General features: G+C 41.6%; 2 protein-coding genes and 1 long non-coding RNA gene across 7 annotated transcripts; 1 reads left to right on the top strand and 2 right to left on the bottom strand.

Moving 5' to 3' along the window:
• Positions 1-126: 126 nt before the first annotated feature.
• On the bottom strand, positions 127-7,874 carry LOC149971362 (uncharacterized). Its single transcript, XR_016492185.1, has 2 exons — positions 7,594-7,874; positions 127-633 (listed from the first exon to the last, which is right to left on the bottom strand). It is a non-coding gene; the product is annotated as an uncharacterized LOC149971362 (long non-coding RNA).
• Positions 6,373-16,745, top strand: LOC110506334 (mitochondrial carrier homolog 2). 2 transcript variants are annotated; one of them, XM_021585886.3, is made up of 13 exons: positions 6,373-6,623; positions 7,638-7,722; positions 11,958-12,064; positions 12,387-12,413; positions 12,536-12,592; positions 12,913-12,970; positions 13,093-13,144; positions 13,238-13,297; positions 13,562-13,655; positions 14,075-14,122; positions 14,439-14,506; positions 15,799-15,874; positions 16,016-16,745. In XM_021585886.3, exons 1-13 carry the CDS (start codon positions 6,537-6,539, stop codon positions 16,100-16,102), a joined length of 906 nt encoding a protein of 301 aa, XP_021441561.1. In that variant the 5' UTR covers positions 6,373-6,536; the 3' UTR covers positions 16,103-16,745. The 2 variants fall into 2 exon arrangements, 1 of the variants encoding a protein (XP_021441561.1); XR_016492184.1 differs by having other exon boundaries at positions 6,374-6,623; positions 13,778-14,122.
• A 236-nt stretch (positions 16,746-16,981) lies between these two features.
• LOC110506332 (26S proteasome regulatory subunit 6A-B) lies at positions 16,982-25,831 on the bottom strand. Of its 4 annotated transcripts, none has more exons than XM_021585884.3 (12): positions 25,685-25,831; positions 24,498-24,578; positions 24,185-24,310; positions 23,910-24,014; positions 22,516-22,578; positions 22,248-22,385; positions 22,009-22,152; positions 20,103-20,251; positions 19,876-19,972; positions 17,713-17,858; positions 17,488-17,569; positions 16,982-17,262 (listed from the first exon to the last, which is right to left on the bottom strand). In XM_021585884.3, the coding sequence occupies exons 1-12, from the start codon at positions 25,721-25,723 to the stop codon at positions 17,152-17,154; spliced, it is 1,281 nt and encodes a 426-aa protein (XP_021441559.1). In that variant the 5' UTR covers positions 25,724-25,831; the 3' UTR covers positions 16,982-17,151. The 4 variants fall into 4 exon arrangements, with proteins under 4 accessions (XP_021441559.1, XP_090078092.1, XP_090078093.1 ...); XM_090221966.1 differs by having other exon boundaries at positions 25,664-25,816; XM_090221967.1 differs by lacking the exon at positions 25,685-25,831 and adding an exon at positions 25,098-25,143.
• Between the last annotated feature and the right edge of the window lie 868 nt (positions 25,832-26,699).

The following is a 26,699-nucleotide window of genomic DNA, read 5'->3' as shown; positions in this document are numbered from 1 at the left end:
TTGTGATGTCTTGCATACATGTCATGGGTAATTAATAAGATAAATACAATACAACTGTACTAGAACGGAAGGGTGCCATTGAACTAAAATATTGAAAACAATTAAATAAGAGCTTGCATAAAGGAATAAGAGCACTTTTTTTTATTTATAAAGCCCTTTTTACATTAGCAGATGTCAAAAAGTGCTAAACCTCAAACAGCGAGCAATGCAGATGTAGAAGCACGGTGGCTCTGAGGGGTGGCCAGTCCTCTTCTGGCTGTACCAGGTGCAGATTATAACAGTACATGGCCATTAAGGCCAGATTGTTCTCCAAGATGTTCAAATGCTCATAGATGACCAGCAGGGTCAAATAATAATCACAGTGGTTGTAGTGGGTGCAACAAGTCAGTACATCAGGAGTAAATGTCACTTGGCTTTTCATAGCCGGGAATTCAGAGGTCAAATCAACAGGTTCGGTAGAGAGAGTTTAAAAAAGCAGGTCTGGGTCAAGGTAGCACATCCGGTGAACAGGTCGGGGTTCCATCGCTGCAGGCAGAACAGTTGAAACTGGAGCAGCAGCACGACCAGGTGGACTGGGACAGCAAGGGGTCATCAGACCAGGTAGTCCTGGGGCATGGTCCTAGGGCTCAGGTCCTACAGGAGGGGAAGGAGAGGGAGAGAATTAGAGGGAGCATACTTAAATTCACACAGGACACCAGATACGGTTGAAGTCGGAAGTTTACATACACTTACATTGGAGTTATTAAAACTTGTTTTTCAACCCCTCCACAAATTTCTTGTTAACAAACTATAGTTTTGGCAAGTCGGTTAAAACATTTACTTTGTGCATGACACAAGTAATTTACATAATTTGAGTCAATTGGAGGTGTGCCTGTGGATGTATCATGGGAAAATCAAAAGAAATCAGCCAAAAAAATGTAGACCTCCACAAGTCTGGTTCATCCAAGGGAGACATTTCCAAATGCCTGAAGGTACCACATTCATCTGTACAAACAATAGTACGCAAGTATAAACACCATGCCGTCATACCGCTCAGGAAGGAGACACGTTCTGTCTCTTAGAGATTAACGTACTTTGGTGCGAAAAGTGCAAATCAATCCCAGAACAACAGCAAAGGAAATTGAAGATACTGGAGGAAACAGGTAGAAAAATATCTATATCCACAGTAAAATGATACCTATATCGATATAACCTGAAAGGCCGCTCAGCAAGGGAGAAGCCACTGCTCCAAAACCACTATAAAAAAGCCAGACTACTGTTTGCAACTGCACATTGGGACAAATATCGTACTTTTTGGAGAAATGTTCTCTGGTCTGATGAAACAAAAATAGAACTGTTTGGCCATATTGACCATCGTTATGTTTGGAGGAGAAAGGGGAGGCTTGCAAGCCGAAAAACACCATCCCAACCGTGAAGCAGGGGGTGGCAGCATCATGTTGTGGGGGTGCTTTGCTGCAGGAGGGACTGATGCACTTCACAAAAAGACACAAAAAAATAAAAGCTGAAATAAATAATTCTCTCTACTATTATTCTGTCATTTCACATTCTTAAAATGAAGTGGTGATCCTAACTGACCTAAGACAGTGATTTTGTATTACGATTAAATGTCAGGAACTGTGAAAAACTGAATTTAAATGTATTTGGCTAAGGTGTACTGTATGTTAACTTCCGACTTCAACTGAAAGACAGGAGAATTACACCAGATATTACAGACTGACCCTAGACCCCCGGCACATAGACTATTGCAGCGTAGATACTGGAGGCTGAGACAGGGGGGGTCGGGAGACACTGTGGTCCCATCTGACGATAAGGCCAATCAGGTAGGATATAAGCCCATCCACATTGCTAAAGCACAGCCCCCTCACACCTAGAGGGATATCAACAGACCAGGCTGTGTATAGCCCACAAAGATGTCCTCCACCGCACGAGCCCGAGGAGGCGCCAAACCAGACAGGAAGTTCACGCCAGTGACGCATCAAGCGATGCACCCCTCCTAGGGACGGCATGGAAGAGCCAGTGACTCAGCCCCCATAATAGGGTCAGAGGCAGAGAATCCCAAAGGAAAGGGCAACCGGCCAGGCAGAAACAACAAGGGCAGTTTGTCGGTCCAGTGCCTTTCAGTTCACCTTCACACCCCTGGGCCAGACTACACTCAATCATAGGACCTACCGAAGAGATGAGTCTTCAGTAAAGACTTAAAGGTCGAGACTGAGTCTGCGTGTCTCACATGGATACAGTAACAAGATTTTTCTCAGGTGGGCATTCCATATGCCCCATGTCTGACATTTGCACTTGGATAGAAGAACCAAAGTTTCTGAGGATGCTTGTGGAGATGTAGTTTTGAAGCAGTGAAGTGGGCCATGCCATGAAGAGCCTTGTATGTGATTACACATATTTTGTAGTATATTTTGATCCTATGTTTTACTGGCAGCCATATTCGTTTTCAAGAACTAATTATGGGGTCTCATTATATGGTCACTTGAGAACTTGGTCAGTAACACCATATACAAACTCTACTGCAGTCCAGTTTGGAGGTTGCATAGGTATCAGTGAACGTTATGCAAAAATGACAGATGCAGATGGCATTTGGCAGGTTGAGCCTGTTATGCAAACTCCCAGAAAGTGGTTTATGTTATGAAATCCATGTTGAAATACTACCCTTAATGTTTGTCTTTGTGAAAACTGTTGCCTAATGTTAACAGCAAGTCTGAGCACATAGTTGCAAAGGCATGCAATCTGGCCATAGGTATTTTCAAGTTAACAATACAGAAGGGAAAATATATTGCACATTATGGTGTCATCAAACCTCTACCATGTGAGAGATAGCAAAAAAAATGCAAGTGAATCTCTTCAGTTAATTGCACATTGTTGTGGTTTCATTGCACACCCACATGAATAAACTAATTCAGACAAAACTCAGGCTTTACTGTCCCGAGATTCTCTTGATCTTGCACAAAAAAATATATATTAAATGTAAAAATAAAAGATAGAAGATACATTAAAGATCAAATAAAAAATCTATTGAAAACAGTTACGTTTAGCGTGTTAAATAATGCTGAAACCTAAAGTGTTGAGTATAAATGTAAAAAATAAACAGAACTGTACATAAAGTAATAGTCAACAAAATATACATATTTGAAGCTATTTTCCAATGGTCATAACTTAGCTTGATGACTTGATGAGCCACTAGTCATGTTTGGGGACAAAGCTTGTCTTTGTGTTGGAAATGTATCTGCACAACTACACACATTTGGATTGGCAATTATCCTGTTTGCTGCTAACAATAATTCCCTAAAGGAACTAAAACATCAATCTAATAATCAACCCACAGGTAGGGCTTTTATGAATTGTTCTCAATCAAAAATCCATTGGAAGTACATAGTTGTACACTTTCAAATGGATGGGCAGTGTTCCACCTCAACCCCTTCACAAAATCCCTCCCCAACTCCAACCTACATTCTCCAAGCACTCAGGTGACCATTTTAAAAAAAGCATATAATTGTGAGCAGTTCCTTTAGAATCTCTGAGCAAAACAATAAGAAAGTTGTTACCTAACAGCTTGTTAATGTCTAACTACCACATCAACACTGAGCCATTTAGTGTATGTTTGATTTACAACCATAAGCCTATCAAAGCCACAATTGCATCATGTCTGAGTTTTCGTTCATTATGCAAAGTGAAGTAGATAATTATGTAAATGATGTCACTGTGGTTAAAATAACCGTTTCCATTTGAATGTCCTTCTGTTACATTTTTGCATTACATTTAGCCGACGCCAATGGCAACAGCTAGTCTTACTGGGGTCCGACACATAACGAAAAATACATTACAGACCAAAGACTTTACAATTGACATACATTTAAAAACATGAACATGTAGTGTGTCTGTGCATCTATCAGTTACACATACAGGTCAGTACATACACACAACAAGTAGGTCACATCAACTTTAAGGCACTGCATCTTAGTGCTAGAGGCATTACTACAGACTCCCTGGTGTGAATCCAGGCCGTACCACAACCGGCTGTGATTGGGAGTTCCATAGGGCGGTGCACAATTGGCCCACCATTGTCTGGGTTTAGCCGGTATATGTCATCATTGTAAATAATAATTTGTTCTTAACTGACTCGCCTGGTTAAATATAAAAAACATGGGGGAGAGGCATTGTGAGGTGTTGCTTTATTTGTTTTTTGAAACCAGGTTTGCTGCCTGTATAATACTGTACGTTTCCTTGAATTTGTTCTGGACCTGGGGACTGTGAAAAGACCCCTGGTGGCATGTCTGGTGGGGTAAGTGTGTGTGTCTGTGCTGTGTGTAAGTTGACTATGTAAACTATTTGGAATTTCCCACACATTGTTTCTTATAAAAACAAGAAGTGACACAGTCAGTCTTTCCTCAACTCTTGGCCAAGAGAGACTGGCCTGCATAATATTAATATTAGCCCTCTGAATACAATCAGATGTGCTGCTCTGTTCTGGGCCAGCTGCAGCTTAACTGTGTCTTTCTTAGCAGCACTTAACCATATGACTGGACAATAATCGAGATAAGATAAAACTAGAGCCTGCAGGACTTGCTTTGTGGAGAGTGGTGTCAAAAAAGCAGAGCATCTCTTTATTACGGACAAACCTTGACCCTTCTTTAAAACCATTGAATCTATGTTTTGACCATGCATGACAGTTTACAATCTAAGGAAATACCAAGTCATTTATTCTCCTCAACTTGTTCTGTTAATTAAATGTTTACAGTGCTTTCTGAGGCTACTGTCTGGATTGGATTATGGTTCATAAAATGTGTAGAGTCATTGTAGCCTATAAAATAAATGTAGCCTACAGTGTAGTAGCAGAAAAGCTAGAATAGAGCACAGTATAATAATAACAATTAACGGTTAAGAAAAAATCTGCATAGAGAAAATCCTGTCACCCAACTCGGGATCCCACCCCTAGACTTATGATCAAACCTTGTCATTACAGTTAGTTCCAACACTACCACCTACTGGACCAATTGAGAACAGGGTTGTGTTCAGTATGGAGAAAAAGTTTTGAAACAGTGTGAAATGGGGGGGGAAACTGAATTTGTCCAATAACGAAGCAATATTCTACACCAGGTGGCCCAACATAATTGTATTGCTTTTGTATTGCTGGCGATCAGGCCTACCACTGTCATGTCGTCAGCGAACTTGAAGCCAGCAAGTACTCCGCATATGTGGGAACTCCTTCAAGACTGTTGGAAAATCATTTCAGGTGAACCTGGTTGAGAGAATGCCAATAGTGTGCAAAGCTGTCATCAAGAAAAAGGATGGCTACTTTGAATAATCTAAAATATATTTTGATTTGTTTAACACTTTTTTTGGTTACTACATGATTCCATATGTGTTAATTCATAGTTTTGATGTCCTCACTATTATTTTACAATGTATAAAATAGTAAAAAAAATAAAGTAAAAGCCTTGACTGGTACTGCATATCTTAATAAATTACTGCATTTTCAAAAATATTATGATATAATCATCAAGCCCATTCAAAAGATTAGAGGACAGAACCCAGAAGTATGATGTAGGATGACGTCACTTGCACATCTTATTGAGGCCAAATTCCCTCATCTATGCTGGCAAAGATTGATTTGACTTCTTCATTGAAGTAGCGAGCAAGGGAGGGTTCTTTATCATCCCAGTGAGCAGGTCAATGTTGACGTGGTCGCAGTCGGCTGGTCAGCACTGGTCTGGTCAACAGGTGGTTAACGCTGGTCTGGTGAGGTGGCTCAGCTCTGGTCTGGTCAACAGATGGTCAATGATGGTCTGGTCGGGTGGCTCAGCACTGGTCTTGTCAGGTGGCTCAGCACTAGTCTGGTCAACGGTCAGCTGGTCAAAGCTGGTCTGGTCGAAGGTCAGCTGGTCAACGGTCTGCTGGTCAATGCTGGTCTGGTCGGGTGTCTCAGAGCTGGTCTGGTTGACAGGTCAACACTGGTCTGGTCGGCTGGTCAACGTTAGTCTGTTCTACAGTCAGCTGGTCAACGCTGATCTGGTTGACGGTCAGCTGGTCAGCCAACTGGTCTGGTCGACGGTCGGCTGGTCAACGCTGGTCTGGTGGACGGTCAGCGGGTCAGCCAACTGGTCTGGTCAGCTGGTCTGGTCTGGTTGATGGGTCAACTCTGGTCTGGTCGAAGGTCGGCTTGGATACTGCAGAGCTGATGGTGGCTGAGCTTTTTAAAAACTTTTATCTTCATGGTCTTCTTTTCACCTCAAGATTGTAAGACCATAACACTATTCCTTCGGATGTCTAGGCCTACTAAAAATGTATGTGTATGCGCTAAATTGATATAGCCACTAATCTTTCAGAGAGGATGAAAACAAATTATTTAAAACGTCTATATTCCAGCACAGTAGGATCCTATGAAGTCTTCGAAAAGTCATCTGAAGAATTTGCGGCCTGTGCGGTCCCTTCTGTGTCATGTGAGTTGAGTTACTAACCTAGTGAAGCTTCCTTTCCTTCCTCTCTTCCCGGTTGGTGGGAGGAGAAGAATCCTATTAGTTTGCTCCATAATGGCGGACACGTGTGGCCAAGTACTTCTGGGGTCTGGATTAACAGTCCTTTCCCACCCCCTTATGTACATCAAAGTTCTAGTTCAGGTAAGATCTATATATATTGAGATTAAACAAACCAGAATCTTTGATCCTGCTAGCTTTACGTCGAGGCCGGTTCTGTAACTGACAGGCTACTGTAGCTAACGTTAGCTACAACAACAGCCATAACGAATAGCTAGCTAACTATAACTAACGTTACTTTCCATACTCCACACAGCTGATAAATTCAAACTGATCTCATGACAATATATTATCTAAACAGCAGTTTACTTATCGTTTCAAACCTTATGTTTCTATAGCTAGCTAGAATTAGTAGCTAGGGGGTTGACGCCACGCAAAGGTTAAGAGCTAAGCTACGTTAGCTTGTTAGCTAACTAAGGAAGTGGTTTCGACATTTTTGTCGGTTTTGTCGCAGATAAACAATTACATTGTTTTACAATTATATCTAGAGGTTTTGTCTAGGAGGGATGCAGCTTTTGTAAAATTTGACTTTAAGTAGCAGGTTATGAGAAACAATGACATCTACTGTAACAGGTTGGGAGAATTAGGTTAAATTTAGCGAAAGTGTTAGGGTTAGCTAAAATGCACAAAAAAACAACTAATTTGTACCTAAATTTGACAGTGTCCCAACTAGACATGACCCTATTTAGCCAGCTGTCATGTTAATTTGTGTGACATTATCAATACCTTGAGTAACGACTGGCTAACGTAACTAGCTCTCATTCAAAACGTTCATGACAGGATGGGTGCCCTTTGGCCCACTCACCCGAGTAACGCGGGCTAGCAAATGAGTAAGGTTATAACACAACCGGGTACTTCGCTGGATCATAATGCATTACCGTGTGTGCTGTTGTCAGATAAGATGTATGGTAATTGTACTGTGTCAAATGTTCGCAAAGAAAGTCAAACATGTATCATATTGTTAATCTAGCTAGCTAGCCTAGCAAATGGTACTAGTTCTAACTATAACTGACTGACATTTGGCCTCGTTCACTGCAATGTGTTATATAATTACCCAGAGCCTAATAAATGGCAATTGCACATGTACTCCTTTTCCAGGTTGGACATGAACCTCTCCCTCCGTCCATAGGAAGAAACCTGTTTGGTAGACAAGTGTACCAGCTGCCAGGACTGTTTGCCTATGGTGAGACCCGAATTCCAGTCTACCCACTTGCAAAATGATTAGCTGGTTTTTCTATTGGCATCGGGCTGGTTGCACAAGTTAGTTGAAAGTGGGTCGTAAACTCTACAGGCCACCTTGGTATTCTTTTTGGTATTGACTCGCGCATAGACAACACTAAAACAGCTGTTGTGAAATATGAAAGATAGTCCTGCTCCCTACGCCCAGTAGGAAGCAGGTGTAGGGTGTTAAATTGGTGCGATCTTAAATGATATTCACAGAAAATACTAGCAATTACATTTTTCAAACGTATGTGAGCTCCGTGTTCATATTTCACAACCGATTTTTCGAGTTGCCAATGCGCGAGGCAATAGCAAAATAATACCAAAGACAGTACAGAATAGGGCTGGGTGATATGGCCAAAATATAATATAATATGGTATTAAAAATAAAGACTGCACGTTTGCTTTTATTAGTAGCGCGAGACCGATCCGAGGGTGCCAACAAATACTGTTGACTAACCCCATTCCGGACAAATTTTCGCCACCGCGGCATTCAAATGAGGCTGCAATGAAAACTAATGCGACTGTGTTGGCATAAAAATATGGGGTGTGAACTACGTTTCTATTCAAGCTTTGATTTACATGTTAGTTTTGGAGAAAAGTTTAAAGAAACGGACCGCTCTGACGCCGTACGTTAAATCATGACATAATTTATTTTTAAAGACCCAACGGAGCTCATTGCCTTCAGTCAAGGTCTCGTCATTGATTTTGCTGGAAAGGGGAGAAATTGACCTGGAAGTATTATGCTTTTTGGGCACTAAAATAAGGTTGATTGTATGTTACAACGCAAAGTATAAAAGTGCGTTAGCTAACTATACATTCTAATTGATTTCAATGGGTCTTTCTATATTTTGATTGTTTTATACTGTTCAACTCAACTTCAACCAAAAATACATTTCAGCATTTTCATCAATTTCTGCATTTCCTGCACTCATTTCAAATAATTTCCACACTGCCACATAGGGCTGCACGATTTGTGCAAACAATCTAGGAATTTTGACCAAATGTTGCAATTGAAAAAGCCTTCCCAGAAGAGTGGAAGCTGTTATAGCAGAAAATGGGAGACCAACTCTATATTAATGCCCATGATTTTGGAATGAGATGTTCAATGAGCAGGTGTCCATACACTTTTGGTCATGTAGTTTACTGGAGCAGTGCAGAGCTGTTGTGAAGGAAGTTGTCAAGGAAGTGAGTTTCTGTTTATACAGGACCTCCCACCTACTGTCAACCAATCATATCAATCCAGAGCTATACGGATCTCTTTGTTACAAAATTTGGGAGGCCTACGACATTTCAGTACGGACTACGGCACTCAGTTTGGCCTCTGGAGGCTCCGCAATTGTCACACCCTCCATACGGAGCCTCCGAACACATTTTCAGATCAAGCATAATACACTGCTCAAAAAAATAAAGGGAACACTAAAATAACACATCCTAGATCTGAATGAATGAAATATTCTTATAAAATACTTTTTTCTTTACATAGTTGAATGTGCTGACAACAAAATCACACAAATTATCAATGGAAATCAAATTGATCAACCCATGGAGGTCTGGATTTGGAGTCACACTCAAAATTAAAGTGGAAAACCACACTACAGGCTGATCCAACTTTGATGTAATGTCCTTAAAACAAGTCAAAATGAGGCTCAGTAGTGTGTGTGGCCTCCACGTGCCTGTATGACGTGCCTACAACGCCTGGGCATGCTCCTGATGAGGTGGCGGATGGTCTCCTGAGGGATCTCCTCCCAGACCTGGACTAAAGCATCCGCCAACTCCTGGACAGTCTGTGGTGCAACGTGGCGTTGGTGGATGGAGCGAGACATGATGTCCCAGATGTGCTCAATTGGATTCAGGTCTGGGGAACGGGTGGGCCAGTCCATAGCATCAATGCCTTCCTCTTGCAGGAACTGCTGACACACTCCAGCCACATGAGGTCTAGCATTGTCTTGCATTAGGAGGAACCCAGGGCCAACCGCACCAGCATATGGTCTCACAAGGGGTCTGAGGATCTCATCTCTGTACCTAATGGCAGTCAGGCTACCTCTGGCGAGCACATGGAGGCTGTGCGGCCCCCCCAAAGAAATGCTACCCCACACCATGACTGACCCACCGCCAAACCGGTCATGCTGGAGGATGTTGCAGGCAGCAGAACGTTCTCCACGGCGTCTCCAGGCTGTCACGTCTGTCACGTGCTCAGTGTGAACCTGCTTTCATCTGTGAAGAGCACCTGTGGACGTCGGGCCCTCATGGAGTCTGTTTCTGACTGTTTGAGCAGACACATGCACAGTTGTGGCCTGCTGGAGGTCATTTTGCAGGGCTCTGGCAGTGCTCCTCCTGCTCCTCCTTGCACAAAGGCGGAGGTAGCGGTCCTGCTGCTGGGTTGTTGCCCTCCTCCACGTCTCCTGATGTACTGGCCTGTCTCCTGGTAGCGCCTCCATGCTCTGGACACTACGCTGACAGACACAGCAAACCTTCTTGCCACAGCTCGCATTGATGTGCCATCCTGGATGAGCTGCACTACCTGAGCCACTTGTGTGGGTTGTAGACTCCGTCTCATGCTACCACTAGAGTGAAAGCACCGCCAGCAAGTGACCAAAACATCAGCCAGGAAACATAGGAACTGAGAAGTGGTCTGTGGTCATCACCTGCAGAACCACTCCTTTATTGAGGGTGTCTTGCTAATTGCCTATAATTTCCACCTGTTGTCTATTCCATTTGCACAACAGCATGTGAAATGTATTGTCAATCAGTGTTGCTTCCTAAGTGGACAGTGTGATTTCACAGAAGTGTGATTGACTTGGAGTTACATTGTGTTGTTTAAGTGTTCCCTTTATTTTTTTGAGCAGTGTAAATAAACTGTGCTGTAGACTACAGTCAGATGGCAAACCATTTTTGTTGACGGGGTGCAAGATTTATTTTGCCTAATTTTTAAGATATGTTGGTGCTTATAATTTACGACATTTTGGTAGGCTATTCGGTAGTCAACTTGTCTAAATTTGATACATGCAGCTTATCTTCTGTCATTATGTTTGCCTAGAAGACTAAATAAGCCCTTGCTCACCAGAATGTCATAAATTGTTACAATGAATGCAATCTTGTTGACTTCAGAAAACATTTCTGCCATCTCTGCTTCTTTTGTGGAGCAAAGACATTTAGGGACTGGGAAGAAAATGCAATAAATAACAAGGAAAGATTTGGCTAACTTTCCAAATGACATTAGTTTGACCGGTTGTAAGGAAATGGAAAGCTGTGAAAGATTTCAGTTAGGCTTGGATGCATATTTTATGTGGTTAAAATACAATCAGCTTTTATGATGCTGATAAAGATAACATCTCTACAGATGGCATCTAAATGTGGATTTGCATGCTCTCAAGATGCTGAAAGAAATCAACCATATTTCTCCACTCCTGTTCCCGAGTTAAAATGTGTCCTTTACTTGGTGTATAATTTTACTGCAAGAAATGCTTAGTTCTGCAGGAGTTCATATTAAGGCGATGTGAGAGGTTATAGACCTACAGTCAGTGTCCAGATTTCAGCTTTCATTTTAACCCATCTGAACAGTAGGCTACAGTTCTCTTGACGTGCCATAGGTCTATTTGAAGTGCCTGTCTTGACTGTCAAATTTTTATAGCACCTCACAATCATCACACACAACATAGCCGGCACTGCCATCATCCTCTTTTACCACTTCACCAAATCTTTTTCAACTCTCCATTTCGTGGCTTTTCTCTGATTGAATTCAACTCCGACATTGTCCTTTTTGCCTCCGTGGATCGATGTTAACTCTTTCTGCCCGTTCGCAAAAGTGTTTTGACGGTTGGCGTGTTGCATATTTGGCTGTTGTACAATTAGGCCCTAAAGCTTATATGCATAGGCACTAATACCAGAGAGCATAAAATAATGAAAGAAAAATATATATTTTGTCTATAGATACATTTTTTTTTTTTAAAGGTATTGTTTTCTCTTTATTCAACCTGGCCTTCATTCACGCAATATTTCATGATACTAAACCAGCCTGCCCAGCGGATATAACCTGCGCAGCACTACTAGTGATGGATTTAAAACTAGACTTAGCCTGGTGTTAAACTCCAACTAGTAGGCTACCGGAAATAAGACTGGCCTATCCGTACCATACAGTCTGACTAATGAACATATTTTCTGTGTCCTTTTGATCCTCTAATTTCTGTCTTTTAGCAAAGCACATCATAAAGATTGATGGCAAGGCAGGTCTCTTTAATGGCCTAGCCCCCAGGCTCTGTGCAGGGACCATCGGCACCCTTGTACACAGCAGAGTCTTGCAGGTGGGTCTAGCTAACAAGCTGGCTTAATGTAGCTTCTTAAATACATGTTATCTGATGTTTCCAGACCTCAGCAGTAGTCTAGCCTCAAACATAAATAAATGGGAAATGTGATCGCATTCTGTATTGAAAGTCATGCTCGTCAGAGAATAAGCTATATGCTGGCTTGGGAATTGACTCTGACTTGAACTGCATTGGCCTTTCACTGTCTTAGGATGGTGAGTGTGACAAATGCTATTTGTTTCTAAATTCATAAATGGCAATGTGTCAACACACCACTATGGAAATGGATCTCTGTTGAACTAATCATTGCTGTCTTTAACAGAGATGCCAGGATGCAGGCAAATATGAGGTAAATATTTTGGCCTGGTTATGGATTAATTGTATAATTGTCTCTTTTATTTATTTTATTAAATCTTTTATCTTTTAAATGCAGGCTGTGGATATGGGTGGTCAGTTTTCAATCTTTTTTAGGTCTCTGGAACCAGTCAGAAAGCTGAAGAGGGATCCTTGCAGCATGTTGTGAATGAGGTATGAATTCATTTGTTCAGTAAAGCAGATGGTTTGACAGATGTCTTCTTTTTTTTAGCATGTTATTGCTTTTGACACAACCAAGATCAATCAAAATATTCAGATTTGTTTCACAGTTCTGTAGGACGTGGCTTGAACAGACCTTATTCTGTAAATTGTCACTTAGCTGTCTTTTTTTCACCATACGCAAGTAAGTTAATATCTGGAGCGGAGCTGGTTCTTGGTGTAAGGGGAATTATCCCAAGCTTAAGCTGTCCAAACTGGATTCATGGTTTCTCCCAAATTCTGCATCTCCATTATTTCTGTTTTTATTTTACTAGACAACCAAAGAGATGATAGCCCGCTCCTGTGCCACGATCGTCACGCACCCCTTCCATGGTAATTGTACTGTTTGTGTCGAGCAACTTTTGTCATGTCACCCTTTGCCTCAAATGTTCTCATAGGAGAATGACTACTGCATGGATACTGGCTTAATGGTTTATGTTATGTTTGTTCCAAAGTGATCACCTTGAGATGCATGGTCCAGTTTATCGGTAGAGAAACCAAGTACAGGTGAGTTTTTCTTAACCTAAGTTCAATATGTGTTTATACGATTTTATAGCCATGTAATACTGAATATTACAAATGTTTCTTGTTTTCTTGCAGTGGAGTGTTTGATTCCATCGTCACTGTCTACAAGAATGAAGGAGTTCTGGGATTCTTTGTGTAAGTATGATCTTCCTTTGGCTACATGACCAATGTTTCATCAAGGGCAACCTTTAGTCCTGACCTGCTAAATTACTAGAATACATTTGACCTCAGTAAATTCAGTCAATCCTTTTTGAAGTTATTTTTAAAAGTAGGTTTATGCTTGCTCCTGAATCTCGCAAATTAATTGTTGTCTAGAGGCCGTTTTCTCTGGATGTCTGTACCATGACCTCTTTTTCCCTGTCGTCTTAACCTCTGACTAATAGCTGTGCTCTCATGCAGAGGCCTTATTCCTCGTCTGCTGGGTGACGTGCTGTCTCTGTGGATCTGCAACATGCTTGCCCACCTCGTCAACACATACGCCATTGACGACTCAGTAAGTCAGATGGATTTGGAGATTTTTGGCACTTGTTTAAAGGTCCAATGCCGCCATCTTTATCTCCGTGTCAAATCATTTCTGGGTAACAATGAAGTACCTTACTGTGATTGTTTTCACAGGCAGGCCAAAACTCCATCCCACCAAAACAGGCTGAACATTCAGGCGGCCTTTTCAGACTGTTCTTACACTAAAAGGGCATTATAATTTCCACAGTATTATTCCAACCTCAGTGTGGTATTCTATTTTTTATTTTATTTTAAACATAGGAAAACCACTTTTTTGACTGCACTGGGCCTTTAAAAGTAGATGTGGACCTCACATAAAAAAGTGATCCTGTACTGAAGTACATTGTCAGTGTAGAATGCATGGGTAAGTGATTATTCATTTTTTATTTATTTTATATCCTTTCCTCACAGATGAGTCACACAGGAGAAATAAAGAACTGCTCTCAGGCTGTGACTGGGGTAAGTGTACAGCATTTGTTTTAAATCTATAATTTATCAATGTAAGGCCATAACACAGGCAACTAGTAATACCATACAGGTAATAAACAGTTGTTGGGATTTTTATTGGGGTCCAGTGTGGCTCAGTTGGTAGAGCATGGTGCTTGCAACACCAGGGTTGTGGGTTCAATTCCCACGGGGGACCAGTACAACATTTTAAATAAATGTATGCACTCACTACTGTAAGTAGCTCTTTATAAGAGCTGCTTAATTACTAAAATGTTAATGTATTTCCTTGGTTGCTGATGTCAATTTGTATCTCCCTCTCGTGTTCCAGTTCTTCGCCAGTATGCTCACATACCCCTTTGTTTTGGTGTCAAACCTCATGGCTGTCAACAACTGCGGGTAAGTAGCTGCATTTGGATGTTTTTTTACACCAACATCACCAGTCGGTGTAAATTCATAGACCAATAACACAAAGCCTTTCAAATAGGTCTGGGCGATTATATCAAATTAATTTGTTTTGGGGTAATATTCTAAATATCTGTATCACAAGAATCCAAGTTTGTTTTTAGGAGCATTTGTCCCCTTGATCTCGTTTCGGTCTCGTCTCCTTCAATCCTTCTGTGCTGTGTATACCTTCCCATTTACACCAGAGATGCGTATATAATGACGAGATGCTCATGTCTCTGCCCCAACAATGGGAGGGAGTCATTGTCCCGAAGGCAGGCTAAGGTCCAAAATAAAACCCATGGAAACGCATTGGTTTGGCGAGAGTGAAACCTCACGCTTTGCATCTTTCTCTGTTTACACACACCAAACTCCTCCCCTGCCACTCACAACAACATAGATGAGATCACTTCTTCCTCTCTGACAAGTGGATTCAACTCTCTATTTGCATTTGAGGTTTGGTTGAACAGAATCGGTCATATGAACACCAAAACAGTTTACTGTAATAGAGAAATTAGCCTGTCTAACAATACCCTTTGTCTCCACTCCTCAAATTGGCTCAGAGCAGACAACTAAAATGGGAATATCGATTCTCTAAAATTAATGATCAGTTTGTTGCACGGTATTGCAGTACTTTAGCCAAAGACTGTCTAGTCGGTTTTCTAAATGTGCAATAAGCTTAAGGTAGGTCACTTGATTTCCAACATCTGACTAGGATGCTGTTCAAACAGTATTCCAAAAAAGCATGTTGAACTAATACAATTATTAGTGGAATGCTTATTTAGCCTATGTATAATTTCATAAGCTCTGAATTCGTTAATTATTGCTGACTGTTTGAAATGTAGTGTATTTTACCTTTTTTTTTTTAAATTGTACAACAAAGCTTATTTGGATAACCTTTTATTTTGGGGGGTTGATAAATTGTGAAACAGCCATAACTAAAGAGAGGTATGTTTGTTAGGCCATATCGCCCATCCATCATTTCAAACCTCTGCCAATGATGGCTAGTTTCCAGGTTACATATCCCTTTGCATATAAGGCTCGTCCAAATAGGTCCCTCACTCATACCACTCCAACAGTCCTAGGAAAACTCTTGCTTGAGACCATTGACCATTTTAAAAACAATTACCCAGAAATCATTTGACAGCGATTTAAATTGCTCCATTGGACCGTTTTTAAAGTTTCCCTGTAGTGAGTGGTTTATGTCTGAGGCTGGCTGTCCACGTAAGCACTCCTGTCTTTTACAGTCTGGCTGGCGGCCTCCCTCCCTATGCTTCAATATATCCAACCTGGGTGGACTGCTGGAGGCACCTGAGCCTAGAGGTAGGTTGCTGCTACACAAAAATACAGATGTAACCATAAGATCCTTAGTTATTCACGTTGGTTAACGTGTTAAATTGAATTATGGATGAATGTGCTGTTTAAGCTGTTCCTGTTTTGTGTTTGTATTCTCTCTATTTATAGGGAAACATGAGCAGAGGCAACAGTTTATTTTTCCGGAAGCTGCCTGTGGGGAAGACTTATGCAACCGACCAGAAGAGATTTTTTTAAGTCTTGAACTACCTGCATAGAATCTAATTGTAATAATATAAATTGACATTGCCTGAAAGGGGGTGGATCGCTGGCATCTAATCCTTTGTATGCACTTGTTTACGATTTTTTTTTTAAACAACCTGTCCGAGTCTCATCAAGTAAAGATAAAATTGCATTGTTTTACAGCAATGTGCTGCTTTGATTGGAAATGTGAAGAGCTTTATTTTATTATATAGAAATTTGTAAAACTGTACTGCAGGATAATTAAATGGAGCCGTTTCACATAAATCCAGGAATAAACCAGATTGCAATAGTTCCCAGTTCTTCTTTCTGTGACGGGAGACTAAATTGTATGTCACCTATTGCCAATATACAAACCATCGGAATACCCTGTATATCTGGCTGGCATTGAGTGGAGGCCCTCCCTGAATATAAGATGGAAGTTTTAGCTAATCTGCATGTAATGTTTAATTCAAAAGTTATTGAATTGGGACCTTGTATTGATGTATGTAATCATGCGATAAATGGATGCGTTAAGGTAACTTGGGGCCACACTGAGCTATGGAGAGTGAGTTGACATGTCTATGGCCTTGTCGAAGCAGTCAGGTGCTTGTATTAACTCATTTTTGACTGATCCAAATAAAGATGCTTTCTTACAGCATTTTGCTTTTGATTTAATTCTCCAGTGTGTAGCTAGTCCCCTGAAACATTGACTCAACTTGCAACACGAATAGAATGGCAATTGGCCCTCCATCGGAAGTACTCGCAGGTAACAGCCCCAATATTGTGGCAAAATGCCCCTTTCATAATATTTGTAAATGGTAACATCTGAAATAATGTGGCGATGTCTTTTCCACAGCGTGTTAATTGTTTCCATCTAGACAAAGGGCAAATGTATTAATGAAAAAAGCTTTTTTTATTCTTTCATGGACCATTGGTACAATAATAAACCAAAACATGTCTCCAGCCTTGCACCAAAGAGTGAGAAGTGGCAATTAGTGCTGTACAGATTGGTTCATGTTTTGGATACAACTGGAGAGTATCACACACACTTCCCCTGAAGAGCCTTAGGCGTAGTACTGCAGGTTGGCCTTCTTTTTAGCTTGTACTTCCAAGATGCCTTCCATGTAGTCCTCATGATTGAGCTCAGTTGCCCCCCTGCGAAGGGCGATCATACCCTGGGGGAAAGAAAGTAAAATCCTTGTTTGTGCTTGTCGTTCCTAAATATATTGATATAGTTTAAGAAAAAAGGGCAAATTAAGTCTTAATCAAAACCTTGACACACAGGTGACTGAACAGTATTTCACCGGGGGAAAGGAAACAACGTAACTGTACTTTAGTTAATAGGGCTGGTTTGTTCTTTCACAAATTTGTGCATGTTTAGTGTGAGAGGTATGACTCACCGCCTCCACACACGCTGCTTTGCACTGGGCGCCGTTGAAGTCATCAGTGCACCTGGCCAGCTCCTCGTAGTTGACATCAGGGCTGTGGGGAAAAAAAAAAAAAAATCAGATTCTGAATAATGCATGAGGAACCTGTGTATAACTTTGAGCTAGACAGTACATTTAATCATAACCTGCATATCAATTTGGCTAATGTAGGATGAAGCATAGTGGATTGGTCCGAACCTGACGTTCATCTTGCGTGAGTGAATCTGCATGATGCGGGCTCGTGCTTCCTCATTGGGCATTGGGAACTCAATCTTACGGTCCAGACGTCCAGAACGCAGCAGTGCGGGATCTAGGATATCCACCCTGTTAGTGGCAGCGATAACCTGGCAGAAGAGGATCAGAAATTCAAGGTGTCTGCATAAAGTACAGTAGTCTGGCTGACACCTAACTCGAAGTCCTCCTGACCTCAGTTTGGAAATACTTTTGATGTGGCTGATAATGAAGGGGGCTGTGCTTTTTACTGATCATTTCTCCTCTGTGTCTTTCTCACTCAAACACCCACACACAGCCCCCGATCACCAAATCAAAACAATGAGAGGTCTCAACCTCCCAGGAAAAAATAAAACATTTGAGCGTGTTTGAAATAACTTCTCAGTCCTCTTTAGAAAGTGAACTCTGTGATAAAAGCAAAAATAACATTTTTTTATTCACACTGCCCTTGCTTTTGAATGAGGACTCCGACTCTTTTGCCAGTTCACTTCACCTATTTTGTGGTCCCGAATCCTCTTTGCATTCACATTGCTATGTTTAGAAAGGAACTAACTTCCACTCAATGCACTGGGTTTTCACAAAGTGCAGGACCAGCCATTCCAACAAAACGTGTTATCGTACAGCTAAATATACCTACCTCACAGTTTGGAAGCTAGATTGGATTTAGTTAAATATTAACATAATAAATTGAATAACAATAACTAAAGACTGAATAACGCTGTAATTAAAAATTGTACACCCAATCTGCCCCTTTATTAACTAGCATTGACTTTGTACCCTGTGTGGTCTTCTCACTATTCAAACCCCACAATCAAATAAACAGCTAATGAAACTCAGCCTAAAGTAGCACTTCACTTTATCCTTTTCATGGTTTGAGTGCGAAAAGCATAGTAGGAGTACCGGTAATTCTATTTTATTGCGGCATACATTACAGCTGGAATTTAATTTTTCGAATGAAAATGACTCAACAGAATGAAATCTTCAAAAAGGTTTAACAGGCTCGGCCTATATTGCAGCTATTACCAACAAAGGCGATTACTTACCGTTGGCCTACCAAACGACAGCAATAGGCTAATTCTATAACAAACGTATAATAATTATTAGTGACTAAACAATGAATAATACATTTAAAAATAAATAAATGAAAAGGTATACAATTGTTTCAAACTTGAATAGTGAGTTGCACACAGTCCATTTGGCCGTGCCAACGTTCTTCTCATCTTTGTCCACAACAACATTAATTTGTCCCTGTGGACAACCCCCTTGTCAGCTTCTTTTAGCTATACTCTTTCTCCTCTCATTTTCCTTCAATGAAAAATAACTCCATCTTCGCAATGAACAGTAGCCTAGTCCAAGGCTCCCATTACTCTCCTCAGAGGTGAGCAGCTGGAACCAGTTTCAGCTGGACATAAGCTATACTTTTATTGAGTTGCAATTGGCTGACATAACAAGCTCATGCAGTTATCACACAAACAATAAATTAACAAAAAGGTCGGTAAATCAATTTTACCCAAGACAAAAGTCAAAATTTAGAACACAGACCTGCTCTGGGTTTCAGGTCTGTTAGAATTTCAGATCCGTTAGACCTGTGAAGACCTTTAGTCTAAAGATCACATATTGCAAAAAATATATATCTGAACATCGTGTCAGTATAAACTCCAGGCATTTTGTAATGTCTGTGTATCCATGACAATCGCTAATCAATATCCAAAAACAGAACATGTCATCTCTCTTTTGTGGCACCCATGTGAGGGGTTATGGCAGGGGAAATGGTGCATTGTGTTCACAATTCCCTAAAAATTCAAACTTAAGTCAGACTGCCTCTCGAGATGGTCTCAGTTTGGTTCGCTTTGGGGGCTTTTTTGAGGGGTCTGAGTTCCTTTGGAGTTCACACTGCACACAAAAAAATTCAGCGATGAGAACCAATCAATAATGCATTTACAACGGCCTATCCAGACCAGTGCATCACCGCTCTCCCTGCGCTGAGTCACGCGAGTCGCATCAGCCAGGCTAACAATATAGGGCCTTCCTCATAGCATAGTGAAACAGGCATTTCTCCTTAGGTACCAGGTATCTTGGGTACCTCAAGTACAGCTGATTAAGAAAAACATGTAAAGAACCGAGCAATACCTTAACTTGCATCTTGGACTGGAACCCGTCCAGCTGGTTGAGGAGCTCAAGCATAGTTCTCTGTACCTCCCTGTCACCTGATTTCTCACTGTCAAACCTGGAGAAATGAAAAAAGGATCAGAGGCGTGTGTCGATGCTATTAAACAGCTATGGAAAGCAACTGTGAAACCTCTCGTGAGTAGCTGGTTTACAGTGTAGGACTCATACAATTTAACTGCACCACTCACCGTTTGGTTCCAATGGCGTCCAGCTCGTCTATGAAGATGATGGAGGGGGCCTTCTCCTTGGCTAGGTTAAAGGCGTCTCGGACCAGCTTGGCACCATCACCAATAAACATCTGGACCAGCTGTGGGCCAGCCAACTTGAGGAATGTGGCCTGTAGAAGGATGAAAAGTACAGTTGAAGTCAGGAAGTTTACATACACTTACGTTGGAGTCATTAAAACCGTTTTTTCAACCACTCCACAAATTCCTTGTTAACAAACTACAGTTTTGGAAAGTCCGTTATGCACAAAGAATATGTCCTGACACAAGACATTTTTCCAACAATTGTTTACAGACAGATTATTTCAATCACAATTCCAGTGGGTCAGAAGTTTACATACACTAAGTTGACTGTGCCTTTAAAAACAGCTTGGAAAATTCCCAGAAAGAGATGTCATGGTTTTAGAAGCTTCTGATAGGCTAATTGACATAATTTGAGTCAATTGGAGGTGTACCTGTAGATGTATTTCAAGGCCTACCTTCAAACTCAGTGCCTCTTTGCTTAACATCATAGGAATATCAAAAGAAATCAGCCAAGACCCCAGATTTTTTTTTGTAGACTTCCACAAGTCTAGTTCATCCTTGGGAGCAATTTCCATACGCCTGAAGGTACCAGATTCATCTGTACAAACAATAGTACGCAAGTATAAACACCTTGGGACCACGCAGCCGTCATACCGCTCAGGAAGGAGACGCGTTCTGTCTCCTAGAGATGAACGTACTTTGGTGTGAAAAGTGCAAATCAATCCCAGAACAGCAAAGGACCTTGTGAAGATGCTGGTGGAAACAGGTACAAAAGTATCTATATCCACAGTTAAACGAGTCCTATATCGACATAACCTAAAAGGCCACTCAGCAAGAAGAAGCCACTGCTCCAAAACTGCCATAAAAAAGACAGACTACGGTTTGCAACTGCTTATGGGGACAAAGGTCGTACTTTTTGGAGAAATGTCCTCTGGTCTGATGAAACAAAAATAGAACTGTTTGGCCATAATGACCATCCTAATGTTTGTAGGAAAAAGGGGGTAGGCTTGCAAGCCGAAGAACACCACCCCAACCGTGAAGCACGATGGTGGCAGCATCATGTTGTAGGGGTGCTTTGCTACAGCAGGGACTGGTGCACTTCACAAAATAGATGGCATCATGAGGAAGTACAATGTGTATATAATGAAGCAACATCTCAAGACATCAGTCAGGAAGTTAAAGCTTGGTCGCAAATGGGTTTTCCAAATGGACAATGACCCCAAGCCTACTTCCAAAGTTGTGGCAAAATGGCTTAAGGACAACAAAGTCAAGGTATTGGAGTGGCCATCACAAAGCCCTGACCTCAATCCTATAGAACATTTGTGGGCAGAACTGAAAAGGCGTGTGCGAGCAAGGTGGCCTACAAACCCTACTCAGTTACACCAGCTCTGTCAGGAGTAATGGGCCAACATTCACCAACTTATTGTGGGAAGCTTGTGGAAGGCTACCCGAAACATTTCACCCAAGTTAAACAATTTAAAGGCAATGCTGCAAAATACTAATTCAGGGTATGTAAACTTCTGACCCACTAGGAATGTGATGAAAGAAATAAAAGCTTAAATAAATCCCTACTATTATTCTGACATTTAACATTATTAAAATAAATTGGTGATCTAACTGACCTAAGACAGGGACATTTTACTAGGATTAAATGTCACGAATTGTGAAAAACTGAGTTTAAATGCATTTGGCTAAGGTGTATATAAACTTCCGACTTCAACTGTATATAAATCAACCTCTGCCTGTCGACACAATTGTACCTAAAGCAGAAAAGGAGTTGACACTCCCACACTAACAAATAACCCCTTGCTAAACTGCAAGCCAGAAGGTCAGTGTTTTGTTTTACCTTGGTCTGGGCAGCACAGGCCCTAGCCAGTAGGGTTTTCCCTGTGCCTGGGGGGCCATACATCAAAACCCCCTTTGGTGGCTGAATACCCAGGTTCTCAAACTTCTCCTTGTGGTTCATGGGTAGAACAATTGCTTCCACCAGCTGAAAGTCAGAAGAATAGCACCACGTAATTGCAGTTTTAGTAACATTCATATAGGAGTTTCTAAAGAGATAAGATACAAATGATAATATCGGACCTCCTTGATCTGTTTGTCTAATCCCCCAATGTCACTGTACTGTTCAGCAGGGCGCTCGTCCACCTCCATGGCTTTGACTCTGGAGTCGTACTCCGCGGGCAGGGTTTCCAGGATCAGGTATGAGTCCTTGTTTACCCCCTGATCATCACCACAGGGAAAGAGAAAAATAAAATGTGACACTCAAGCATGGCCAAAAAATAAATCCTTAGCTTGTTGAGCAGAGGGAGCTGCTATTCAAGGACACTCAAGTGAAGGTAAAGGGGCTTACCACGAGGTCTCCCGGCTTCAGTTTCTCTGCATCCACCAAGCCAATGACCGGGAGGAAGTATGCCTGCAAGAGCACAAAAAGGGGCAACCGCTGTCAACTACAACTGCTGAATAACTCCTATTAATAACTGTTTAAATTTACTAAGAATGACACAGGAAAGGTACTGATCAAAATGCAGTTGAACTTGTAAGTAGATCGGACCAGTATTTCCTCTGGGAAAATGTAGCGGAGGGGCTGATTTATTTCATTTTGTTCTAGTGAATTTTAAAAAATACATTTTTGTCCAAAATGAATGCAAATAAAATTACGCTGACATCATCTAAAATATAATTTCAACCTCCAGAAATGAATAAAATAACATATTGGTCAAATTATTTTTTACAATAATTTTTTACATATTGCTAATAGCATATTATCAGGTATTGTCTGTAGCCCAACTGATGAAGAATAGTGGCTAGAAATAAATAGGCTGAAGCATTGGGTTTCCTATCTGCATTTACCCTATTGGGCTAATCATTAGAGTCCTGCATTGGGTCGGATGCCCATAGTCTTTTAACCCGTGGGTCGGCTTACGGGTCAGAACAATTACATGATGGTCGGAAACATTTTAAATCGAGATAATACACATTTTAAAAACCCAGGAGTTTGTTGTGTTGCAAATTCCATTCGGTGAGCGGCGAGACAGACATAAGGCTACCAGCCATGCACCCATTGAGTGTGTGGAGCCGGGAACCGTCCCTTGTGGCAAGCAGGTAGGCCTATTTGATTTAGATAATCCAGTTCATTATGGGCGGCAGGTAGGTTAGAGCGTTGGACTAGTAACCAAAAGGTTGCAAGATTGAATCCCCGAGCTGACAAGGTAAACATCTGTCGTTCTGCCCGAACGAGGCAGTTAACCCACTGTTCCTAGGCCGTCATTGAAAATAAGAATTTGTTCTTAACCGACTTGCCAAGTAAAATAAAGGTAAAAAATGTAATTATTACATTAATTCAGGCATTAGTTCAGTAGACCAGAAGCAGGACATATAAAGTGGTGCGGCTGGTAAAAGTTTGTGAGTAGCCTACTAAATAAATATAGCCTATATTCAATTTTGGGACTGGTAACTTGAATGCGCCTCAAGAGGATTATTCATCTCACATAGAACACAAAACAAGGTAAATAGATAAACTATTATGTGGGTGTCAGACATTTCTATGAATTACTTGTTTTGTTTGCAGAGGAAAAGTACATGTGGACTGTTCCAGCATCTTCAAAGTGCGCCTTGGAATAAATAGTTTTTTCATGTTCCATATTTTGTTGGCATGGCGGCAACGATTTGGCCGTCGCGCAGCGCCACAGCTAAATGACTGCTGAAGAAAACACTGGATTGGACATACTCCTAGTTACTACTTACCTGTCTTGTAGATGTTTTGATGACAGCACATTTGCCCTTCCTCTGGGAATCTAGATCTATATTTGCTCCATCCTCCTCCTGGTCATTTGGGTCCACATCCAGAAGCTGCAAGAGTTTTAAGACATCTGAAACTTAACCTGTGATGACTGTTGTATGGTCATAAACACCCATCACAAAAGTGAGCTCCACAATAATTGAGCTTTACTAAACTGTTCAATACAATAAAACAATGTGACATTGAGACAAAAGTGTACATATTTCTTCATTTCTCCTACCTCAATGACATTGGAGACCAGGTATGGCAGGGTCTTGTTCACTTTGATCTTCTCTGTGTTTTCTTTGATCTTGTCCTTCATGGCCTGCAGCTCATGGGTTACCCTCAATACCTCACTCTTCATGATCTACAACAGAAGAGTCCAATTGAATGTATAGACCTAGGCACAACTTATTCATATCGTCATTTCAAAAACGGAACGGTCAAGTATATGGGAGACATAACAGGTAAGTAGCTGAAGAAAATAAAGAATAGTGAGGGCCATCTATTACACCAATAACAGCTAAAATTAGTAGTTAGCTATCTAACGTTACCTTTATTTCATTGTCCAGAAGACGTGTCCGCTGAACGATCTCTTCAGGGGACATGTTGAGGACTTCTTTGCCGATCCCATCCTATTGTTGACAAACAAAATTTTAATTTTGATACAACGTAGCTATCTTACTACTACCGTTAACGGTAACGTTATACAGTAATCACGATACCTAGCTATAAGCTAACTATCCAAACTAGCTAGCGGCTAATAAGACAAGGAAAATAGCCAGGCTAACGTTAGCTAACAACTTGCAGATAGGTTTACGAATCTGTGTGTGTGTAACGTTAGTTATCAGCTAACAAAGTTAAGTGACCAAAAAGTCGATAACTAGCGAACTACCTTAACAGGCTAAACACCAAGCCAAACGTGTGTTTTATGTAACCAAGCTAACGTTAAGAAAAGTTTCCTGTGTCACTCTCCCATCAATTTAACAGGCTAGCTAACGTTAGCTTGTAGCTATGCTAGCTGATATAAGGATCAGCTCTTTAGTTTATTGGATACATGTTAACTTCATCGTGACGATCATATTCAAATAATAGATGTTTTAATCATAATAAATTGATGAACACATTCAAATCAGTTAATTCAAGGAACAAACCTCCACCTCATCCCAAACTGATCTGTCATTCAGCGACGCCATCTTTACTCTTTTTCTTCTTCTTGGTAGTCGCTTATATACCTTTCTTTGAGGTTTATCGGCAGACTACCACCGATACGGTGTATTGCCGCCCCTTCCCTCCATTGCGGGAATCGGGAGGTAACACATCATATACAATACATTTTAAAAAGCATCCCACTCCTTCAGTCATAGTCCACATCACAGCCCTACACAGGCTTAAGGGCCTGAGAAAACAAAACATTCGTCGACAGGATTCAGGTTAACATTTGCAGGGCCGCAGTGCCAAACGGACTACCAGGACTCCTACTCAAGAGTCCCCGTGCCCAAGAACACCAAGTTAACCTGCCTAAATAGCTATTATCCCTTTAGCACTCACATCTATAGCCATGAAATGCTTTGAAAGCATGGTCATGGCTCACATCAACACCATCATCCTGTCTGGGATGATGGTGTTGATATGAGCCCTGGATCCACTACAATTATACCGCCCCAAAATATCCACAGACGACGCAAACTCTATTGCACTACGCACTTCCTTCACCCACCTGGACAAAAGGAATACCTACTGTATGTAAGTATGCTGTTCTTTGGCTACAGCTCAACATTCAACACCATAGTCCCTTTCAAGTTCATCACCAAGCTCAGGACCCTGGGACTGAACACCTCCCTCTGCAACTGAATCCTGGACTTCCTGAGGGGTTGCCCCCAGGAGGTGAGGGTAGGCAAGAACACATCTGCCATGCGGACCATCAACACAGGGGTCTATGCTTAGTACCCTCCTGTACTCCCTGTTCACCCACGACTGTGTGGCTACACACGACTCCAACACCATAATACATTTTTGCTGATGACACCACAGTGGTAGGACTGATCACCGACGGCGATGAGGTGTAACCGGTGTGAAATGGCTAGCTAGTTAGCGGTGAGCGGTAGTGGCATTTCAAATAGTGATGTCACTCGCTCTGAGACCTTGAAGTAATTGTTTCCCTTGCTCTGCAAGGGCAGGGGCTTTTGTGGAGTGATAGGTAACCATGCTTTGAGGGTGACTGTTGTCAATGTGTGCAGAGGGTCCCTGGTTCAAGCCCAGGTAGGAGCGAGGAGAGGGCCGGAAGCAACACTATACAGAGGCAGCCTATACTGAGGAAGTCAGAGACCTGGCTGTGTGGTGCCAGAACAACAACGTCAGCAAGACATCATGGACTACAGGAAACGGAGGGGCAAGCACGAAGTCATCCACATCGATGGGGCTGTAGTGTAGCAGGTCGAGAGCTTCAAGTTCCTCTGCATCTACATCACTAAGAAATTAACATGGTCCACACAGTTGTGAAGACAGCATGACAGCACCTCTTCCCCCTCAGGAGGGTGAAAATATTTGGCATGGGCCCTCAGATCCTTAAAGAAGTTCTACAGCTACACCATTGAAAGCATCTTGACTGGTTGCATCACCGCTTGGTACGGCAACTACAACGCACCCAACCTTAAAGTGCAAGAGGGTGGTGAGTTCGGCCCAGTACATCACTGCATTGTCCCTTTTTTGCACTAACTCTCTTGCACTGACTCTATGAAAACACTGGACTCTAC

Source organism: Oncorhynchus mykiss, chromosome 26, assembly GCF_057628025.1.
Source record: "Oncorhynchus mykiss isolate SJ-2025 chromosome 26, ASM5762802v1, whole genome shotgun sequence".
NCBI classification, from domain to species: Eukaryota; Metazoa; Chordata; class Actinopteri; order Salmoniformes; family Salmonidae; genus Oncorhynchus; species Oncorhynchus mykiss.
This window is presented reverse-complemented; position numbering and strand designations above follow the sequence as displayed.

Coding starts and splice junctions, on each gene's coding strand:
- LOC110506334 (XM_021585886.3), top strand. CDS start 6,537: ATGGCGGACACGTGTGGCCAAGTACTTCTGGGGTCTGGATTAACAGTC. Junction 12,065..12,386: donor TACACAGCAGAGTCTTGCAG/GTGGGTCTAGCT, acceptor TGTCTTTAACAG/AGATGCCAGGATGCAGGCAA. Junction 12,971..13,092: donor CGTCACGCACCCCTTCCATG/GTAATTGTACTG, acceptor TTTGTTCCAAAG/TGATCACCTTGAGATGCATG.
- LOC110506332 (XM_090221966.1), bottom strand. CDS start 25,723: ATGTTGAGCTGTAGCCAAAGAACAGCATACTTACATACAGTAGGTATT. Junction 22,386..22,515: donor TGAAGCCGGGAGACCTCGTG/GTAAGCCCCTTT, acceptor GGTGATGATCAG/GGGGTAAACAAGGACTCATA. Junction 19,973..20,102: donor GACGCCATTGGAACCAAACG/GTGAGTGGTGCA, acceptor TCATTTCTCCAG/GTTTGACAGTGAGAAATCAG.